Raw genomic sequence first — 19,247 nt, 5'->3', positions numbered from 1 at the left:
TAAAGTTCTCTTTTCTTTAGTGTTTGATTTATTATATTTATTAGAAAGCAGGTACACAATCTGCAACATATCCCACCCGTTACACAAGGCATTTTGCACATCTTTCACCAAGAAACCTGGGGAAATTCATCCACTGTGTGGAAGCGAGTTTTGAAGGGAACAGGTCCTTGTTTACTGCAGCCTCCCCATCCTCTATCGGAGACACCATAGACCTGCATGCAGTTCTACTGAGAAACTGGGAGCCCTGCTTTTATCTTTATCAAATCGCAGCCTCCCTCAAGCAAGAGGTGTCAAAAGCCAGCAAATTGCCTGGGGTGCCATGATGGGAAAGAATGTTTCAACACGGCAGAGACATCAAAGCTCTAATTGGTCTCTGGCAACCTTGGGAGTCAAATGCAGACTATAAATGTTTTCCCTGGTCTGCTGCGCCCTCTTCTCTTCCTCCTCCATCGAGGGCTTGGGGGGGTTCTCCCCCAACTTCTGGGCCTTTCTCTCTCCCCCTGTTTTCTGCAGCTCTGAAGCCTCTTTCCCGGCTTTTCTCTCTCTTCCTCTATCCCTTTCTCTTTTATTTGGGGTTTTTGTGTAACATTGGTAACATGTTTACATTAAACGTTACAGATTTAATTCATGCAGCTTTATTAAAGGCTGTTTTAAATGGGTCAGAGACTTCAGTTTAGTTCATCAGATGACATTTTCTGACATGCTCCATTTTCCCATCATCAGGGTGTAGTTCACGTAATTTAATCTGGATTTTTAAAGTCCATTGTTTTGCTATACAGGATCTGGCAATTCAGTTTACTTTTATGCTGGTTTTTCACTGTTATCACTGTTATCCAAACACAGAAATTTCAGGATTACCAAATCTGGTTTACTAGTACATTAAATGGAACCCACAGTGTTGCCCACTGGCTATGTAAAGAACGACTGGCAGAACAAAAATACCAGCAGCATAGATCCATCATGTTTGGTAGAAAAACAGAAAATACCACATGAAACAAACATTTTCACCAACACTGTCCTGGTTCAACAACTATTCCAAATATAAATAAATTAAATATCATCAGCAAACATGATCAAATTTTGCTCTTATGTTTTGTGGCAGAAATCCACATAGAAAGCCACCTTTGTTTTGGAATTGGGATTATCCTGTTTTTTGGGATCAAATGTATCCAAAATTCAAGTAAAAATAACACAAATGAAGCCTTGGGTGGTAGTAGCCTAGTGGGTAACACCTTCGCCCAGAAGACCCAGGTTCAAATCCCACTTACTGCCATTGTGTCCCTGAACAAGACACTTAACCCTAAATTGCTTCAGGGGGACTGTCCCTGTAACTACTGATTGTAAGTTGCTCTGGATAAGGGCATCTGATAAATGCTGTAAATGTAAATGTTAATCCATATTGAAACTGAAATTGGTGATAAGATCTTTGAACAACCCAGTGGCGGCCTAGTGGGTAGCGAAGCGTAATCAGAATCAGTGGGTTTAAATCCCGAACTGGCAAGGTACCATGGCTGCCCACTGCTCACCAAGTTGATGGTTAAAAGCAGAGGACACATTTCATTGTGTCACCATGTACTGTGCTGCAGTGTTTCACAATCACTTCACTTTCTTTTCTTTCAATGCTCATGAAATCATCTCAAGGATTCGATTCTTTTTTTGATTATTGAATCTTCTCTGATGTTGGGGGGATGTGATGAGCTACAACCCCGTGACACACATCAGCAATAGGGTATGGGCAGTTACCTGGTGTCCTGACTGCTGTCAGGTACACAATTTCTTATGTAGACCGAAGTATACAGATTGTTTTAAGACCGAGAAATATGCCCACAAAATGTAAGACTGGACTGGAAAAAATAAATCCCGGAGTGGCCGCCGGGGCAGAGAAACCTCTCAACCATGCTGAACGTGGACCATGTTAGTGCTCGTTTGTAGACGCCCCCTGCGTGACGTCACTGGCGCGAATGTGAACGACCGCGGCCGCGCGCACGGGGCACTTCCAGGAGGGCCGGTGGGAATGAAGAGTGGAGAAATGCGCAGGCTGACCGCAGAAGAACTTGAGACAGCCGAGGTTCTCCTGCGAGGATCCTTTCCTCACTCAGTGATGGTACAATACTCATCATCATCATCATTAATGATCACGTGTTCTTTTATCATGCATATAAACTTGTATTCGCTTTCCAGGTGTATGGGCATGTTTTTGTAATGAACAGAGTGAAATCTGTACGCACCAATGTGTTTGTGGACTGCTGGCCGGACTTCAAAATCCTGTTTGTTCAGCCAGTCCGTGAAGAGGTAAGAATGCATTTATTTTAATGAAATGTCGTTTTTTTTTTTTTTTTTGGTTGAAACTATCAATTTACATGCATCTATGTTTCTTGTCTCTTCAGCCATCTGATTCCTTCAATGACTGCGCTGTTTACACCAAAGATGAGGAAATTTTTAAGAATTTCCTAATGGAGACGGAAATTATTGACTGGCACAATTACTTCTGTCTGGGTACTTCTAAGCAATAATTGTATGCACTTGTTATGGACATACGTGTACTTTGATGCGGACATGAATGCAATTTCTATGTGGAATTTCTGTGTGGAAACGTGTACAGGGTCAGACCTGCATCATGAGGAAACCCTGAACGCCGCAGCTGTCGCTAAAGGGGTAAAGGAGATGAAAAGACTGTCTGCGTGTTACATGCTGACCCTGCGGGATCCTGCGCACCTCCAGCAGGTAGACAGGTGGGCACCACCGACCGGACAGACCTGATAATAATTCCAAACTTCTTTTTTTATTTGATTTAATTGAACTGATTATGTAGGTGAAGACTTTTATTTTGAAGGTCTGTAAACAGGAAGCGTGCTTCGCTTGATTTCCGAAACCTTTTATTTTATTATTATTATTATTATTATTATTATTTAATTTAAAATGTCACCGTATAGGCGCCGTTCCCGACTCTCGGTTACACTGGTGGCGGCGATGGGATAGTCTGCCTCCGGACGATCACCACTGGATAAAGTTTGAACGGGCTGTCGATAGTTTTAACGAGTTTCAAATAGTTGGCTAATGTTAGCCATGGCTAAAGCCTGCGTTGCGTAACTGATACAGTGTTCTAGTAAAACGGACCGGTAGACCTGTAAAAGAAAATATAAAAAATATACATAAATATATTTATAAAAGAGCTGTAAGAATTAGAGCCAATTTTATTCACTTTGCCCCATGAGTTCCAAAAGCACACTTTTTTTGCCGTTTACAACCCTTTACAATAAAAGTAATCATAACACAGAACATCAGTTCAATAAAAAAAAGTCTCATGTAATTGTACTATAGCCGGTAAAAATATTTTAGTGTACCTAAAAAAATATTTTAGTCACATAAACTGCTTTAGTTTGAGCACAAATTCAATATTTAATTTATTTTCGAGCTAGGATTTGAACTCTCAACCTTGGAGGTGTGAGGCAAGCTTCGCAGTGCTTACCATCACAAAAAACACTCCACGTGAATTCGGTTGTCCTATGCAACAATAAAGCACATTTTTTTCAGGCAGATTGAGACAAAGGTTACATTTATTGCCATATCCTGACATTTGGACCCTGTATCACAGGGCATGGGAAATGATTACTGCTCTGTATTTTATTATGACATGTCGTCTGGGCATGGGTCTCTATGATATTTTGTTTGTTTTGCCCTCAGCTCCACACTGGTGCTGTCGCCCCTCAACGAGTCCCATGTCGCCATTGTGAACAGGACCTGGAAGTTCGGGCAGGATGAGCACTCAGTGAAATTCATCAGGGACATGATCCGGCACTTTCCTACCTGCTGCGTGCTGGATGGGGGTCAGCCGGTGGCGTGGGTCTTGACCTATGCTAATGGTGCACTGGGAATGCTGTATACCCTTCCAGAGCACCGGGGCAAAGGCTACGCCAAGGTGCTGATCTCGACCCTGTCCAGACAGCTCCATGCTCAGGGACACCCGGTTTTCTGTTTTATAGAGCGGGAGAACAAACTATCCTACCGAATCTTTAAAGGCCTGGGTTTTACAGAGGAGCCCTCTTACACCGTAGCATGGTTCGGCTTTAACTCTGTTTAGATTTTTATATTTTAAGAAGTTTGTCAATTGTGAAAACCAGACGCTAAAAACACTGCATTTATATCTTATGTTACTTGCTGCTGACCTCTGGCCTGGCAGCTGGCCTCATCAGATATGGCAGACTTGGTTATAATTAAACTTTTTAAACCAGCTTGTCTATAAATGTATAAACCGCATTAATGTACACTCGGGGATCACATAAGGCCACACTCAGACCACATTCTGACATTTGGTATCACAGGGCAGGTGAAATGATCACTGTGGACTGCCCTGTATTTTACTGTGATGTGTGGTCTGAGAATGAATTCCAGCATGTGTCTCTTTGTGATATTTTAGAATATTTATAGAAACCTGGGCAGTTTGTTTTGCTCTCAGCGCAGCACTGGGTCATTGAGTCCCATGTCTCCCTTGTGAACAGTGTTTTCTTCTCACATGCAATACACCATTACACTTTACTTTATTTGTATGCAGTGCACATGTGTAACTGCTAGATTTCACATTACACATAATTAGCAGTTATTAGCAGTGGCCTATCAGCACAAGACACCCAGATACTGATTCAGACCCTGGTAATCTCACGACTGGATTACTGTAACTCCCAGGTCTACCTCTGAATGCCATTCAGCACGACTGGTTTTCAACCTCCCACACCACCCCTCTGCTACGTTCCCTCCACCGACTCCCAGTAGCTTCATGCATCAGATTCAAAATACTGATGCTGGCCTACAAAGCCAAACATGGAATAGCCACATCCTACCTCACAGCCCTTATTATACCTAACACTGCACTTCGTGTTCTCAGAGTCTCCAGTACTGCTCGTACGAGGAAGACGCTCAGCTAGACTCTTCTCTGTCTTGGCACCTAGGTGGTGGAATGACACCCAACTATGAATACAATTTTTTACTCACTATTTACAAGACCTTATAGTCTGACCTATGCAAGAAAAACTACAACAGAGTAAAGTGATTGTATTCATGGTTTGAGTCCTAGTGAACCAGAACTGATTACTTCATTGAAAGTAACATGAAATCACGTTGTAAGTTGCTTTGGATAAGGGCATCTACCAAATGCCAAAAATGGAATGCTAAGATAATGCTAACACAGAATGCAGGTATTTCATGCTTGTGTTATGTACTATATAAAATGGTAAAAAAAAAACATTGTTTCCTGATCAGATACTTGACATTTTATCTTTTTATTTTAATAAACAATTATAAAAACATTGCACCACACATTGTTGCACACCAGCAGCAGTTGCGCTTCCATCATGTGACCGGCGGGTTCTTGTCTGTGAAGTCCTCCAGCCGAAGCAGCCAGTTTTCCCAATACTGCAGAACTTTGTCCAGGCCAAAGAAATGCGGATGTGCCGGTGAGCCGTCCTTGTAGGCTACCACGATCAGGCCATTCTCCACCTGAATATAAAATATGTACGCAGTACATTCAGTGACCCTGAAACTATTCAGGAAGAGACTGGATGTATAATGAAAATGATTAAAAAGTAAGTGTGGCAATAATTTCATGTTGATATCTAGCTACAAGAAAAGAAAGTTGGTCGCCTATAAACCAGTAAACCCAGGTTCAAACTACCACTGTGTCCCTGAGCAAGACACTTAATTCTGAGTGTCTCCAGGGGGACTTGCCTAAGACTTCTGCACATTGCTGTAAACATTATAATAAATAAGAATAAAGCTTTAAATAAATAAGAATAAAGCTTTTTGCCATGCCACAACTAAACATTTACTAAATTCAAACTCACCTGGTACCTGTAGTTTTCATCGCTGTTTAAAGCACCGATATACGCAGCCACTTGAATGGGATTATCATACGTGTTCTGAATGAAGGGCTTGGCCTTCTCAGACGTCTTCCAGTCTATTGCACACAAGCGTCCCCTGTGAAGCACACGGAAAGGGATGGCGACTTAATATTTGGCCACAATTCTGCCCTCCTTTTACACTCTCATGCAACCTGCTCACCTGTACCGAGCCACACAGTCCACCACGCCCACGTAATTCAGAGCCCGGTGGTGCACGGCACTCTCGATGGCCCTCATGTCACTGAGGTCGTCCAGCACACTGCGGACACTCTCCATGTACCCAGCTACCTCCTCCTCCTGCTGTTCAAACCTGTTAGCAGGCCCGCTTGGAGAAGTGAGAGCATCCTCAAGAGCAGTGTGGAATAATGCTCCTAGCCTAAAAAGGTCTTGAGGTAGGAAAGATGAAAAGTCATCATACGTCAACAGCACTGCATCTGCGTGCATTTAAACACGCCCCCCAAAAAAGCTCACACTTGTCTTCGGATGAAAATGTACCAATGTCAGATTTCTGGAGCATCGGGCACTTACTCGCACTGTACTGCCTGAAGCCCTCCTCTCCCAGCTCTGCGATCATCCTCCTCTTCCACCTCTCCAGCAATAACAGCTGCTCTGGGCTCATGGTCTGCTGCAGGACGCGGGTCACGCTGGGCGTGGCGGATTTGTCGGGGCCCCTCTGCAGCATGAGTCGGGCCACGGGCCCCGGGGCGCAGGCGTCTCTCAGCCCGACCTTGTCCTCGTTACGTAGCGGGACACGGTTCCTGGGAACCCTGGGCTTGTCGCGGGGCCGCCGAGGTTCGACGATCGGCCCGTAGAGCAGCGTGTCCTGGTCCTGCAGGGTTTCGGGGGTCTGGGCGCTGACTCTGGAGGACACGACGGACTTGACGAGGGAGGAGTAGCGCTCCGTGTCCACGGCACCGTACTGGCTGCCTTTTTTACGGGCCGTCCGCGCACAGGACGTGGAGAGACACCTGAGGCCGAAATCGGAGCAGCAGTTGTTGAATAACACATAGAAGGCTTTCTGTGACTTGCCAGGGTGAACTAAAGTGTTCAGAAACATGACCGCCTCTCTAAATTAGGAAATAAATGCCAACCGCATGACACCACACACGTTCGAAAAACTTCTCAAAGGAAACCCGGCACAATTTGAATGCGTACTATTCGCCTTGACACAGCGAATCGTGAGAAAGCATGGGAATAGTAGTTTTTCTTTCATTCAGATAACTAGCACATGGGGTTCAGGAAACTACATTTCCCATCAGGCTTAGTCGTGCTGCGATGAAATGCAACCGTACTTTCCGCGGGAGCACAAACCAGCATTGAAATACCATGAAATGTCAACACAGTTTATTTACTGAAAATAATCCATCGTTAAATTATGATATCGTTCATTCACATGTACCTCGTGCACAGTTGCGGCAAACATAATGATATTTTTTTCGTAACTTCTACAGATTTACCGGAGGTTGTTCCTAGTTATACACAAATTCGTTGCCAATTAAACATTTATATAACAATGGAGACTTTTGCTTTGCGGCGTGACGCAGTAATGCTAAAGCAATATTGTTGTCGATCCTCTAATCATATTTTAATTTAAATCCTGTCAACTCTAGCATTATGCATCAGAAACTGTTGCCAGATTGGGTGATGTTCTGTTTGTTATTTCAAAAAATGAATTGCTTGTTAAGAACAGGTTTTGAGGACGTCGCTTTTCATTGAATATTTTACAATGAACTGTCTCGAAAGATAAATGCTTATCAGATAGTTTTAACAGTATATTTGTGCATTTTGGGGCGCTGTGCGGCTGAAACTGTCACGCACCTGGCAACACTGGTCGTCAGCTCGGTGACGATCCCAGGGAACAAGTGTCGGTCGGAGTGACACTCAACTCCGGACGCTGGCCGACTCAGAAACGGCGTGGTCCCGACGCTGTAAACATCTTCCAAATAATAAAAGTAAATCTCGAACCGGCCCGCGTTTAGAGTCGCGATTAATGGGAGCCGAGCCGGGGAGGTTGGGGTGACAGACAAGGAAGCGTCACCAACGCAAACACATACTTCGCCGCGTCGTGTGTTCAGTTTGGAAGCCAGCTGCGAGTCACCATGAGCACTCCTGTCGGGGAGAGCGAAAAGGAGAAGGTAGGGCCGTTTACCTGCGCCGAGCAATGGTGTCCGAACTCAGAACTGCGGTAACTGTTGCACCGCTCCAGGCGAGTTAGCACCCTTGCTAGTTACGCGGATAGCGCCTGTTTCTTTTCTTCTTCTTCTTTAAAAAAAAAAAAAAAAACACTGGTCGGTGCACGTAAAACGTCGATAACATCTACGCCGCGGACACTGCATGTTATATAACGTGTATAACGCGTCAGTGGCAAATTACTTCCAGGTACTGGAGAGAGGACAAAAAAAAACACTTTTCTAAAAAGTCGGAAGGCCATAAGTTGATTCTGTTCTTCATTCTGTTCTTTTATGTTGAAATTCAAATGAGCAGCTCGGAAATTAAAATCGGTGAACTTTTCAGCAGTATTATTATTCATTGCATAACTTATCTACTATTTGCACCTAATTACTCTTTGTGTATTCTTCACATCTGTCTATTAATATAATAAGTATGAACTTTGCTGTGCCCTAGAACATGTGTTCGAACTTAATATTTACTATTAAAATAATTGGATCTTCTGTCATCGCATGATTGTAAAATTTTGATATTTGACCTGTATAAGAAATCCCAAGTAGGATTTATTAATTGACTCCAACGAAAAAGTTGGCGCCTCAGCACTATTTTACAAGAAGAGATTGTTCAGTTTCCTGTGGGATTCGGGAAGGGAAGTGTCCGTTTCGCCAGAATTCTTTTTTCTGCTGAATCTGCACTGTTTCTTCACCCCATGCCCACTATTAGTCAGGAATACAAAACTGCCGTATATTTTTTAAAAATAATTTCCGTGAGTTTTAGTTCGTGAATGATGTGTTTTGTCCACATTACACTTGAGTGTCATCATCCTGGTAGTGACCTTTGCAAACTAATAGAGCATATTTTGACCCTGACATCTGGAATTTTGTAGAAATTATTGTATCTCCCTTTTAAGCTCTGTGTTTATCAGATGCTGGAAAGCAAAAAATTTTTCATCCATGTTCATTCAATAGCAGACGTGTAGGAATTTTGGGACAGGGAAGTCGTGGAAAAAAATTGGGAACTGTATGAGTTGTCTGTTGGAATGATTCATGATCATTTTTGTGTGTGTGGTTTTTCAGCTGCGCTCCGTTTCTGTTGATCTCAACAACGACGTCTCCCTTCTCATTGACATCCCAGATGCCCTGTGTGAGCGTGACAAGGTCAAGTTCACTGTCCACACCAAGGTACAGTAAACTGCACTAAACTTCATGCATCCTGCAGTAGATTACACTGCGTAACACAATAAAGTGTATAGTCATATAGTTCATGGCATTTGTAATGTGCATTTTGATTTTAAAGGTCCCCTACTTTTATATAAGTCTTAGTGGTCTCCTAATACAGTATCCGAAGTCCCCAGGATGTTCCTTTTTGTGTGTTTAGTTAATGAGGAGGAGAGGGCCTATAGAATTTGCGGAAATTACATCATGAACACCATTCTCCAACCACAATGTTTGGCACAGACAGGAAGTCGTCTCTGCGTTTTTCCAGCAAAAAAATAAATCCCCTTGTGACGACATAAGGGGCAAAAATTCCAGATCCGGCCGTCTGAGCTGCCTCCAAAGCACTCTTTACACATATCACCATTTCTACTCACTGCAGGAACATAGACAGGCTAGAGGAACTCGTATTAATGTTAAATAATCCCACGAAGTTACATTTTCATGTCAGGGAACCTTTAAATCACTGAACATATAATTTTTGCTTCCACCATGACTGCTGTGCTTGGCCATATTTCCAAGGGTCTGTGTGTGACACAGGCTTTCCCATTCCATATTTTAAATCAGCATTATTTATTCCTCTGCAGACGACCCTGAGTGTGTTTCAGAAGCCGGAGTTCTCTGTGCCTCGCCAGCACGAGGATTTCATTTGGCTTCATGACACGCTGGTGGAAACTGAGGAGTATGCCGGTCTCATTGTAAGTTTGGAAGAAATGACCCCAGACGTGTTGTTGTCCATGAATGTTAGCAAAATGCCTAAATCAATGAAGCATAGACAGAAGCTATTTTGAATTGGTCCTTTTGTTCATTTGCAGATCCCACCTGCTCCTCCTAAACCAGACTTTGAGAGCCCCAGGGAGAAGATGCATAAGCTTGGAGAGGGCGAGGCCACCATGACAAAAGAAGAATACACCAAGATGAAGCAGGAACTGGAAGCGTCAGTAAAAACTCTATATATTTTGTTTTAATGATTTGCTTGAAAAAGGAAACTTAAGCTCCTTTTGCCTTTAACCTTCCTGCCCTTTTTCCTACAGAGAGTACCTAGCTGTGTTCAAAAAGACTGTGCAGGTCCATGAAGTCTTCCTTCAGCGGCTCTCCTCACACCCTGTGTTAAGCAAGGACCGAAACTTCCAGATATTCCTGGAGTACGATCAGGACGTGAGTGTCAGGCCATACAGAGTTGAGATTAAACTAGGATAAGGATAATTTGCAGAGGAATGGCCTGCATCTGACAAGTTGGTGACAAATTGGAACATATCACGTGTGTATGTAGATGGGGTGGAAGTGGTTTTAACAAACTTAACTATCTGAACCACCGTTTTACAGACCCTACAGCTACTAAACACTGCATGCAACCCTTAAACACACGTCTATGAGACTCCTGTAGGAGAAGCTCAGAGGGTCTCCAGGAACAGGATTAGGAAGCCCTGGGGTAGCTGCTTTTTAGCTTGCTTTTTATTTGGTTTTATAAAGATACCGTGTTGGCTTAGAGAAATTTAGCAGTGTAGCGGTCATGGTTTGCTGTTTTTTTTTTTTTTTTTTTATGATGTTTGTTGGGTTGATGAACACATTCTGTGAGATGTATTTAGTTATGCATTTTGCCCTGCAGCTGAGTGTGAGGAGAAAAAATGCCAAGGAGATGTTTGGTGGTTTCTTCAAGAACATGGTGAAGAGTGCTGACGAGGTCTTAATCTCAGGGGTTAAGGCATGTCTCTTTGTTTGTACCTGGGGAAAAACATACCTGCTTGATTGCAGTGAGTTGTATTACATCTTATTATCCATCTGTCTTTTCAGGAAGTCGATGATTTCTTTGAGCAGGAGAAGACCTTCCTGCTAGATTATTCGACCAAGATCAAAGATTCCACCACCAAGGCGGAGAGAATGACGCGCGCTCATAAAAGTGAGTGCTAAAGACACAAAGGATTTATGTTCAAATGCATTTATTTTCTTCAACTATGAATAGCCCATCATTCCCTTTCAGATGTAGCTGATGACTACATTCACGTTGCTGCCATTTTGAACAGCATTTCTGCCGAGGAGAACACAGCCCTGAAAAAGTGAGTTCCGTTTCCACCACTCTTTTGGGAACCAGCGAGATTGTGTTTTATGGAAAATAATACTGCATGATTTGTTCTTCTATTTCAGACACTTGGACAAGTTTTCAGACATGTTTGAGAAGCTCAGGGTAAGGGATCCTTAACTCTGCTGTAGTCTGTCGGTCGTTAAAAGCAGGGATTTTTGTCACATGTGAAATTACACGGTTATGAGTTAAATGGCCACTTGCTGTTATAATCTCAGTTTTACTTTTTTGCAGAAGGTTGAAGGCAGGGTGGCTTCTGACCAGGAGCTGAAGCTCACAGAGCTGTTGAGGTATTACACCAGGGACATCCAGGCCGCCAAGGTGAAGCTCTCTTCAAAGCCCACTCTTAAATAAAGTGCTGTTTTTGACCATTCAAGGTCATTTATTGTGACCAGTGCTGAACTAAATACACAAGACTGCTTGCATTAAAAGTAGAGTGGAGTAGCATTTAAAGTGAAAGTGAAGTGATTGTCATTGGGAAGCACAGCATATGGTGACACAACAAAATGTGCCCTCTGCTTTTGACCCATCACCCTTGGTGAGCAGTGGGTAGCCATGAAAGGCGCTTGGGGAGCAGTGTGTGGGGACGATGCTTTGCTCAGTGGCACCTTGGCCACAACTGCCCCTTTACCCCTGGAGTAGAATATAGCTCCAGTAAAAGTACTTACTTTAAACTTCTAACATGAGTAAAAATGCAAACGTCTATGCTTTCAAATGTATTTGAATATTAAAAGTAAGGCTAATTAGTTAATTGGGTTAACATTTTGCAAATAATTGATCGCAACTGTTCATGCTGCCCCCAAAAAGAATTGTCGGTTGGTCGCTTTTTGTTGCATGTGGCAGAAGGTTTTTATTTTCTGCGGAGCAAGCACCAGACAATCAAATCCATTTTTGCAATTTTTCACTGAATATACTGAACACACTTTGTTTCAGGTGACTTTATTCTCCATTTTTATTCTCAGGATCTCTTGTACAGACGAGCACGAGCCCTGGCCGACTACGAGAACTCGAACAAGGCCCTGGACAAGGCCCGTCTCAAAAGCAAAGATGTGGCCCAGGCGGAGGACAACCAGAGGCAGTGCATGCAGAAGTTTGAGAAGCTGTCTGAGTCTGGGAAGAAAGGTGCGTAGCGAGAGGGCATGACTGGGCAAGTCATTTCTCCTTCCCCTGCCTCACACTTGTTTCTCTTGCAGAGCTCACCAGCTTTAAAGGCAGAAGAGTTGTCGCCTTCCGCAAAAACCTGGTCGAGATGGCAGAGCTGGAGATAAAGCACGCCAAGGTGGTGTTTGCTGATGAGCTCCAGATGAGCCCTTCATTGAATAATACCTACTACTCACAAATGTGACCTTATAAGCTTACACCAGACCTGTTGTAGAAGGGTCGGAAAGTACCTCCATGAAGATCATAGTTGAAGATCATATGAAATTTTACTGCTCTAATTTAACGTGTCCCACGTTCTCTTCCTCTCTACAGAACAGTGTATCCCTGCTGCAGGGCTGCATTGAGACGCTCAAGAACTGTTGACCAGCTGTGGTCATGCCACCTGACTGATGAAGCGACCAGCCTCATGGGTCGAGAAGCTGTTCTGATGCAGCGCGTGACATAAAGATACCAGCTGCTCCTGTGTTTACGGACCACTAGAACCCGCCCCTTCTGCTTTCTCTGCTGACTTCTTTCTGAGCTGTCTTGGCTGCAGTCCTAATGACAATCCACTTTTGTTCTACCACTTTTCTCAACCCTTATACCTCTTTAAAGTTTTCTGACTTCTCACAGACATTGGTCACAGAGGTCACTCTGTCTTTTATTATAATGATAAGAGCATAAACCATTTCCTGTCTTATCACCATATTAACAGGCAGATGTGAGACTGAGTGTTGGGGCAATTTGCATTTTAGCACAAAATAAAGAAAAGGGGGGTTGAAAAGTGCAAAACGTACACAGCCAGACACTCAGTGCACTTATAAAATGCGTTGGACACACTGTGCAGCGTCGCCTGTCCCACTGCAAGGTTCCACCGCATTTCAGGCCACACAAATATATATGCTTTGGTTACTAACAATGTCCAGCAAGTCTTTTGATCTTCTTGTACTCCTTTTTTCATATTGTTTGCAATGCTGACATTAACAGAATTCATTTCCAGATATCTGGTGTGCATGTTTTGCTATTCCGATGATGCACCATTTAGTATTGTGTAAAATGCACTGTGTGGAAGAATGACAACAAGGGGACCAAAGCTGTTTATATTGTAATATGGTGCAAAATGTAATGGGTCGGGGATGGGATAAAAAGACAAATATGTTTGTAATGAACGTTTTTACTTCAGAGTCTTCCTGGGGGATGGGGCAGGGGTGATTCTCTTTTGCAATAATCTCATTAAAAGAGTTCTGTTCACATGGTGCTTTCTGTGTCTATTTTTCCCCCATGGGTCACATGTCTGTCTTGGGCCATGATGAGTTGTTCCACCGGGAGGTGGCGGCGCTTCACCATCTGCCCACAGAAATGCAAGCCAGATTGCTGAATTCCTGAAATCATGTGTTCAGCACCGAGTTGCTTCTTCCATCGTCAAATTTTTCCTCCGGTGATGCCGTGAAACGTCAGCAAGGCTCGCTGCCAAGCACGTGAGGAATTCTAGATTGTTGGGTGGGTGGACGTGAGAAGGCCTCTTTTATAGGACCTCCAAACAGAAAGTTGATCACTTCGTGGGAACAACTGTAAGATCTGCAGAGGAAGTACTAATACTACTAGTAGCAATACTACTATTTCCTCTACTACAGATGAGTGTGTGTAGATACACCTGATGTAAACTAACCCATTTTTTTCTTTTTACAAACCAAACCATACCTGAACCTAGAATTAATCAAATGAATGCTGCTAAATAAATATGGACAATAATTACACTAAGGGAATGTGCATGCATGCCATGTGACCAGGAAGTTTTGGGTTTTACGGGCATGCGCCTGTTCCTGGTAGGACATCCAAATTCCTTAAAGTTCTTGTGTTATTCTCATGATGGGCCGGGCCTAAAATAAGATGTACTGTACACAAGAATTATCTGCTGACTGGCTTGTATTTGATCCTGTGCTCGGATTTTTGCTGCGAGTGGCTGAGTGTTGCCATGGTGAGCAGGAAATCCGCTTGTTCTTTTGGAAAGGAGGCGTTTGCTTGCACTCCTTCAGCTTCGCTCTCCTCCTGCCCAGCTCCCTTGTTCAGCATGGGGTGGAGGGGCCACGTCAGTTTAATGATACCTTCACACATGTTTTATTCCTCTTACAGTAATGTAAGATTGCAAATTGTACAGTGTGCACACAAGGACACCATGATAGTGATTTACAGAGCTCACCAGGCAGATGCACGACTCTGCTTGGTGTGTTTGTCTGTCTGTCTGTTATGAGTATTAAGTGAAAGGGCCAGAAGGTGAACTGACAGGAAATGCCAGTGACCTCAAGATAAATGCTTCTGCTGATTTAACTTCCTTCTTGACTCTCTTGCTCTCACCCCAACTCTACTTCTCTGCCGTTTCTGTAAATGCAACAATAATGTTTACTTCCCAAATTTATTTGTGCCTATAAGACTATATCAGTAAATAAAGCCCTGGGTAAAAACATTTATGGTATACTGTTGTCATGCTTTCTGAGGACGTGGTGGTGTGTTCTCATCCAGGATGGCACATCAATGCAAGCTGTGGCAAGAAGGTTTGCTGGGTCTGTCAGCATAGAGTGCGGAGCATAGAGGCACTACCAGGAGACAGGCCAGTACACCAGATGCTTCTGCTCAAACGGCCAGAAACGGACTCCAATAGAGTGGTATGAGAGCCCGATGCCCACAGGTGGGGTTGTGCTTACAGCCCAACACCGTGCAGCATGTTTGGCATTTGCCGCAGAACACCAAGATTGGCAAATTTGCCACTGGCGCCCTGTGCTCTTCACAGATGAAAGCAGGTTCACACTGAGCACATGTGACAGACGTGACAGAGTCTGGAGATGCCGTGGAGAACGTTCTGCTGCCTGCAACATCCTCCTGACCGGTTTGGCAATGGGTCGGTAATGGTGTGGGGTGGCATTTCTTTGCTCACCAGAGGTAGCCTGACTGCCATTAGGTACCAAGTTGAGATCCTCAGACCCCTTGTGAGACTATATGCTGGTGCAGTTGACCCTGGGTTCCTAGATTGTCTAGACAATGCTAGACCTCTTGTGGCTGGAGTGTGTCAGCAGCTCCTGCAAGACAAAGGCATTGATTCCTCAGACCTAAATCCTATTGAGCACATCTGGGACATCATGCTTTAGTCCAGATCTGGGAGGAGATCCCTCAGGAGACCATCCGCCACCTCATCAGGAGCATGCCCAGGCGTAATACGGAGGTCATACAGGCACATGGAGGTCACACACACTACTGAGATGCATTTTGACATTACATCAAGTTGGATCAACCAGACCAACATGGGTTGATAAATTTGATTTCCATTGATAATTTCATGTGATCTTGTTGTCAGCACATTCAACTATATAAAGAACAAATTATTTAATATGAATATTTCATTTGTTCAGATCTATAATGATGATGATGATGATGAGTTGAAACAGTCTGGTCTGGAACGGATGGGAAGCTTCTCTTTCGGGCCCATGGAGAACACAGATATCTGTGAATTATTTATGACGCCTGGGTTCTCTATATCTGCTGATCCCCCAATCCGTGACAAATACATAGAAATAGCTAGAACAGTTCTCATATTCAGCTCGGTTTAGTCTGAGGAAGACCTAAGTAATACTTTCCAGGCCTTGGGAGAAGGCGTTATTCAGTCTGGCAGGATATGACACAGGATGCGGAGCTCTTCTGGCCTAAATTGAGTCTGTGCTGCTGGAAGCATTTAACCGCTGGTCGGTTGATGACACAGCAGTATTTTTTTTATTTCTTCTTCTCTTTTTCTTTTTATTTCCAGTCATGGTGGGGTTTTTTGGTGTAAAGTTCACTCTCTCATCCTCACTCACCATGACTGGGGTCAACCCAGTCCTACGCATGAGAAACAAAAAGAAAAAACTGTAGTTTTGAATGGTTTCGCTTTTTTATATTAAACATTATTTGTTTCTGTGTATTATTCATGCTTGATGTTAATACAAGTTAATATAATGTTAATATAAATATAACAGAAATAGCAGCAGGGGTCTTTTCTTATCTCATGGGACCCTCCAGTGAGGTCACTGCACACTGGGTCAGTGATCTATCACCAGTAATCTGTGAAAAGAAGCCTTTTAAATAATCACATTGTAATATGTGTTTCTTTCTGAGCAAGTGATGGCCCCAGCATGACACAGTGACAGTCCCAGCGGCTAGTGCATCCTGACCTGCTCCGTGACTGCCTTTCATCAAGGTAAACAGAGTTTGCACAAACAGAGATTAAATGCTTGATACCACGCGACTCCTCTCAGTCTAAAAAGCAGTCGAAGGTGACACTAGATGTGAGAACAAGTTCTAAAGCTGATTTCCTCAATATGCCTCCAAAAAAAAAACATGACAAATAGAGAAGTGAGCAGCATCTAAATCAATGTCCAGTTCTTGATTTCGGAGTGAGATTCACCCTTGTCAAGTGACAGAAATAGCTCTCTCAGCGTAATGAACAGCACTTGGACGTCTGCCTAAGTAAACAAAATGCAGGACTTGAAATACTGGAGGCGGGTTAAAAGAGCGGTCAGTGTTGAGTCAAAGGGTGTCACCAAAACCAGGAGATTGAACGTCAGATAAATGAAGGAGCAAAGCAGAGCAGATGAAGAGGCGGGAGAGGCACACAGATACAGACACACCATGACCTGAGAAGGGATAATAAGCTGAACCATGCAAACCAAATCATCAAGAGGAACAATCACTCCTGAATTCATGTCTTTAGATATAAAACATGGTGCATGTTTCCATCAGCCACATGCCTGCTCTTTTCTAGTTGTGTGTTTTTCTGTGTAGGGTTCCACGGGTCAGGGTTGCTGGGGCTTGTTTACCCTGAACAGGGATCAAAAGCACAAGTTACTGCTAAATAACAATTGGAGTGGAAAACTAAAGCTGAACTATTTACAGCTGAAACTTCAAATGACAACTTGTACTATTATTGCTGTATTACTATTCCCACAGTTTCACGTATGTGCAAAGTAATATTCACCAGAATATTTTCAGCAGACTTGACCTGCTCTCCAATCATAGTACATACAAGGCCTTTCTGAAAGTCAGAAGAACAAGCACCTTTGCAGCACCTCTCAAGCTTCAGATTCAGGTCTGGCTGTGTGCTTAGGGTCATTGTCCTGCTGAAAGATGAACCGTCACCCCAGTCGGAGTTCAAGAGAGCTCAGAGCAGATTTTTATTCAGGATTTCTCTGTACATTGCTGCAGTCATCTTTTCCTCTATCCTGACTAGTCTCCCAGTTCATACAGCTGAAAAAAATCCCCACAGCATGATGCTGCCACCATCATGCTTCACTGTAGGGGTGGTATTGGCCTGGTGATGAGCGGCGCCTGGTTTCCTCCAAACGTAACGCCTAGCATTCACGCCAAAGAGTTCAATCTTTGGCTCATCAGACCAGAGAATTTTATTTCTCATGGTCTGAGAGTCCGTCAGGTGCCTTTTAATTTAAGAAGGCTTCCATCTGGCCACTCTACTATACAGGCCTGATTGGTGTATTGCTGCAGAGGTGTCTATCCTTCTAGGAGGTTTTCCTCTGTCCACCCAGGACCTCTAGAGCTCTGACAGAGTGACTATCAGGTTCTTGGTCACCTCCCTGACTAAGGCCCTTCTCTCCTGATCACTCAGCTTAGGTGGCCGGCCAACTCTAGGAAGAGCCCAGGGGGTTATGAACTTCTTTCACTTTCAGATGATGGAGGTCACTGTGCTCACTGGAACCTTCAAAGCAGTAGAATGATGATGATCAGGGGAAACAGGATGCTCCTGAGCTCAATTGTGAGCTTCATGGCAAAGGCTGTGAATTCTCAGTTTTTTTTATAAATATGCCAAAACCTCAATTAATCCTCACATTGTCATTGTGGAGTGTTGTCCCTGAAATTCTGAGGGGAAAATGAATTTAATCAATTAAGGCTGTAATACAACATAAATGTGGAAAAAGTGATGTGATGTGAATACTTTCCAAATGCAGTTTGGAAACAGGCAGTTTTATACTGTTTTATACTTTGGCAGAAAACAGTATAGGTGAAAATTAAAATAACATGAGAGAGATGTTTACACAAACCCCTAATCCTAGACATCACAGAATTCCTCAGCTCTGATGAGGCAGATAAAAAATTCCAAGAAGCCATTGTCCCTGCACTAAATTTCCCTCTTATTCCAAGATGCCTGTTCATTCCTGAATTCCTAACACATTGGCACTCTTACAACTGCTTGTGTCTCTTGTGGCGGTTGTGGCCTAGTGGGTAAGGAAATGGGGTGAGGTGGCCCGGTTGCTGGTTCGAATCCTAAACCACCAAGGTACAACTGAGCAGGGCACCGTCCCCACACACTGCACCCCGGGTGCATTTCATGGCTGCCCACTGCTCACTAAGAGTTAAATACAGAGGACATATTTAGCCATGTGCTGTGCTGCAGGGTTTCACAATGACAATCACTTCATTTTCACTCCTGTATACATTGTTCACATTACAAGGTATCTGAAATAATACTTCATATAGAATTATCTTATATTTCAAATGAGAATGTGAGAAGAATCTGAAAGTCTTTCGTGCTTTTGCCCATGTGCAAATGTGTGGGTTTTTACTCTCAGACCAAAGTACTACAACTCCCCGAAGCCCCCATCACCACTTCCGCATTTCTGCCGACGAGGGGAAAATGCATGACGCGATTGGCTGCGCGCAGCTGATGGCCCGCCTCCTGGCCAATCAGGGGGCTGGACTTAATAGCGTATG

At 43.6% G+C, this 19,247-nt stretch overlaps 3 protein-coding genes and 1 long non-coding RNA gene across 4 annotated transcripts; 3 read left to right on the top strand and 1 right to left on the bottom strand.

Annotated features, from left to right (window-relative positions):
- The first annotated feature begins 2,011 nt into the window (after positions 1-2,011).
- LOC114795225 (glycine N-acyltransferase-like) lies at positions 2,012-4,750 on the top strand. Its single transcript, XM_028988171.1, has 5 exons — positions 2,012-2,104; positions 2,182-2,292; positions 2,388-2,496; positions 2,603-2,732; positions 3,685-4,750. The coding sequence occupies exons 1-5, from the start codon at positions 2,015-2,017 to the stop codon at positions 4,079-4,081; spliced, it is 837 nt and encodes a 278-aa protein (XP_028844004.1). The 5' UTR covers positions 2,012-2,014; the 3' UTR covers positions 4,082-4,750.
- A 510-nt stretch (positions 4,751-5,260) lies between these two features.
- On the bottom strand, positions 5,261-7,135 carry LOC114795223 (mitochondrial genome maintenance exonuclease 1-like). The gene is made up of 4 exons (XM_028988168.1): positions 6,423-7,135; positions 6,055-6,280; positions 5,838-5,970; positions 5,261-5,493 (listed from the first exon to the last, which is right to left on the bottom strand). Exons 1-4 carry the CDS (start codon positions 6,949-6,951, stop codon positions 5,347-5,349), a joined length of 1,035 nt encoding a protein of 344 aa, XP_028844001.1. The 5' UTR covers positions 6,952-7,135; the 3' UTR covers positions 5,261-5,346.
- A 590-nt stretch (positions 7,136-7,725) lies between these two features.
- Positions 7,726-13,748, top strand: LOC114795220 (sorting nexin-5-like). Its single transcript, XM_028988165.1, has 13 exons — positions 7,726-8,029; positions 9,140-9,244; positions 9,865-9,975; positions 10,093-10,214; positions 10,312-10,435; positions 10,887-10,982; positions 11,072-11,177; positions 11,259-11,334; positions 11,423-11,462; positions 11,592-11,678; positions 12,320-12,479; positions 12,551-12,636; positions 12,831-13,748. The coding sequence occupies exons 1-13, from the start codon at positions 7,994-7,996 to the stop codon at positions 12,879-12,881; spliced, it is 1,200 nt and encodes a 399-aa protein (XP_028843998.1). The 5' UTR covers positions 7,726-7,993; the 3' UTR covers positions 12,882-13,748.
- Positions 13,749-13,869: 121 nt separating this feature from the next.
- LOC114795232 (uncharacterized) lies at positions 13,870-19,126 on the top strand. Its single transcript, XR_003750483.1, has 3 exons — positions 13,870-13,975; positions 16,645-16,722; positions 19,106-19,126. It is a non-coding gene; the product is annotated as an uncharacterized LOC114795232 (long non-coding RNA).
- Positions 19,127-19,247: the final 121 nt, after the last annotated feature.

This window comes from Denticeps clupeoides, chromosome 8 (genome assembly GCF_900700375.1).
Source record: "Denticeps clupeoides chromosome 8, fDenClu1.1, whole genome shotgun sequence".
Taxonomy (NCBI): domain Eukaryota; kingdom Metazoa; phylum Chordata; class Actinopteri; order Clupeiformes; family Denticipitidae; genus Denticeps; species Denticeps clupeoides.
This window is presented reverse-complemented; position numbering and strand designations above follow the sequence as displayed.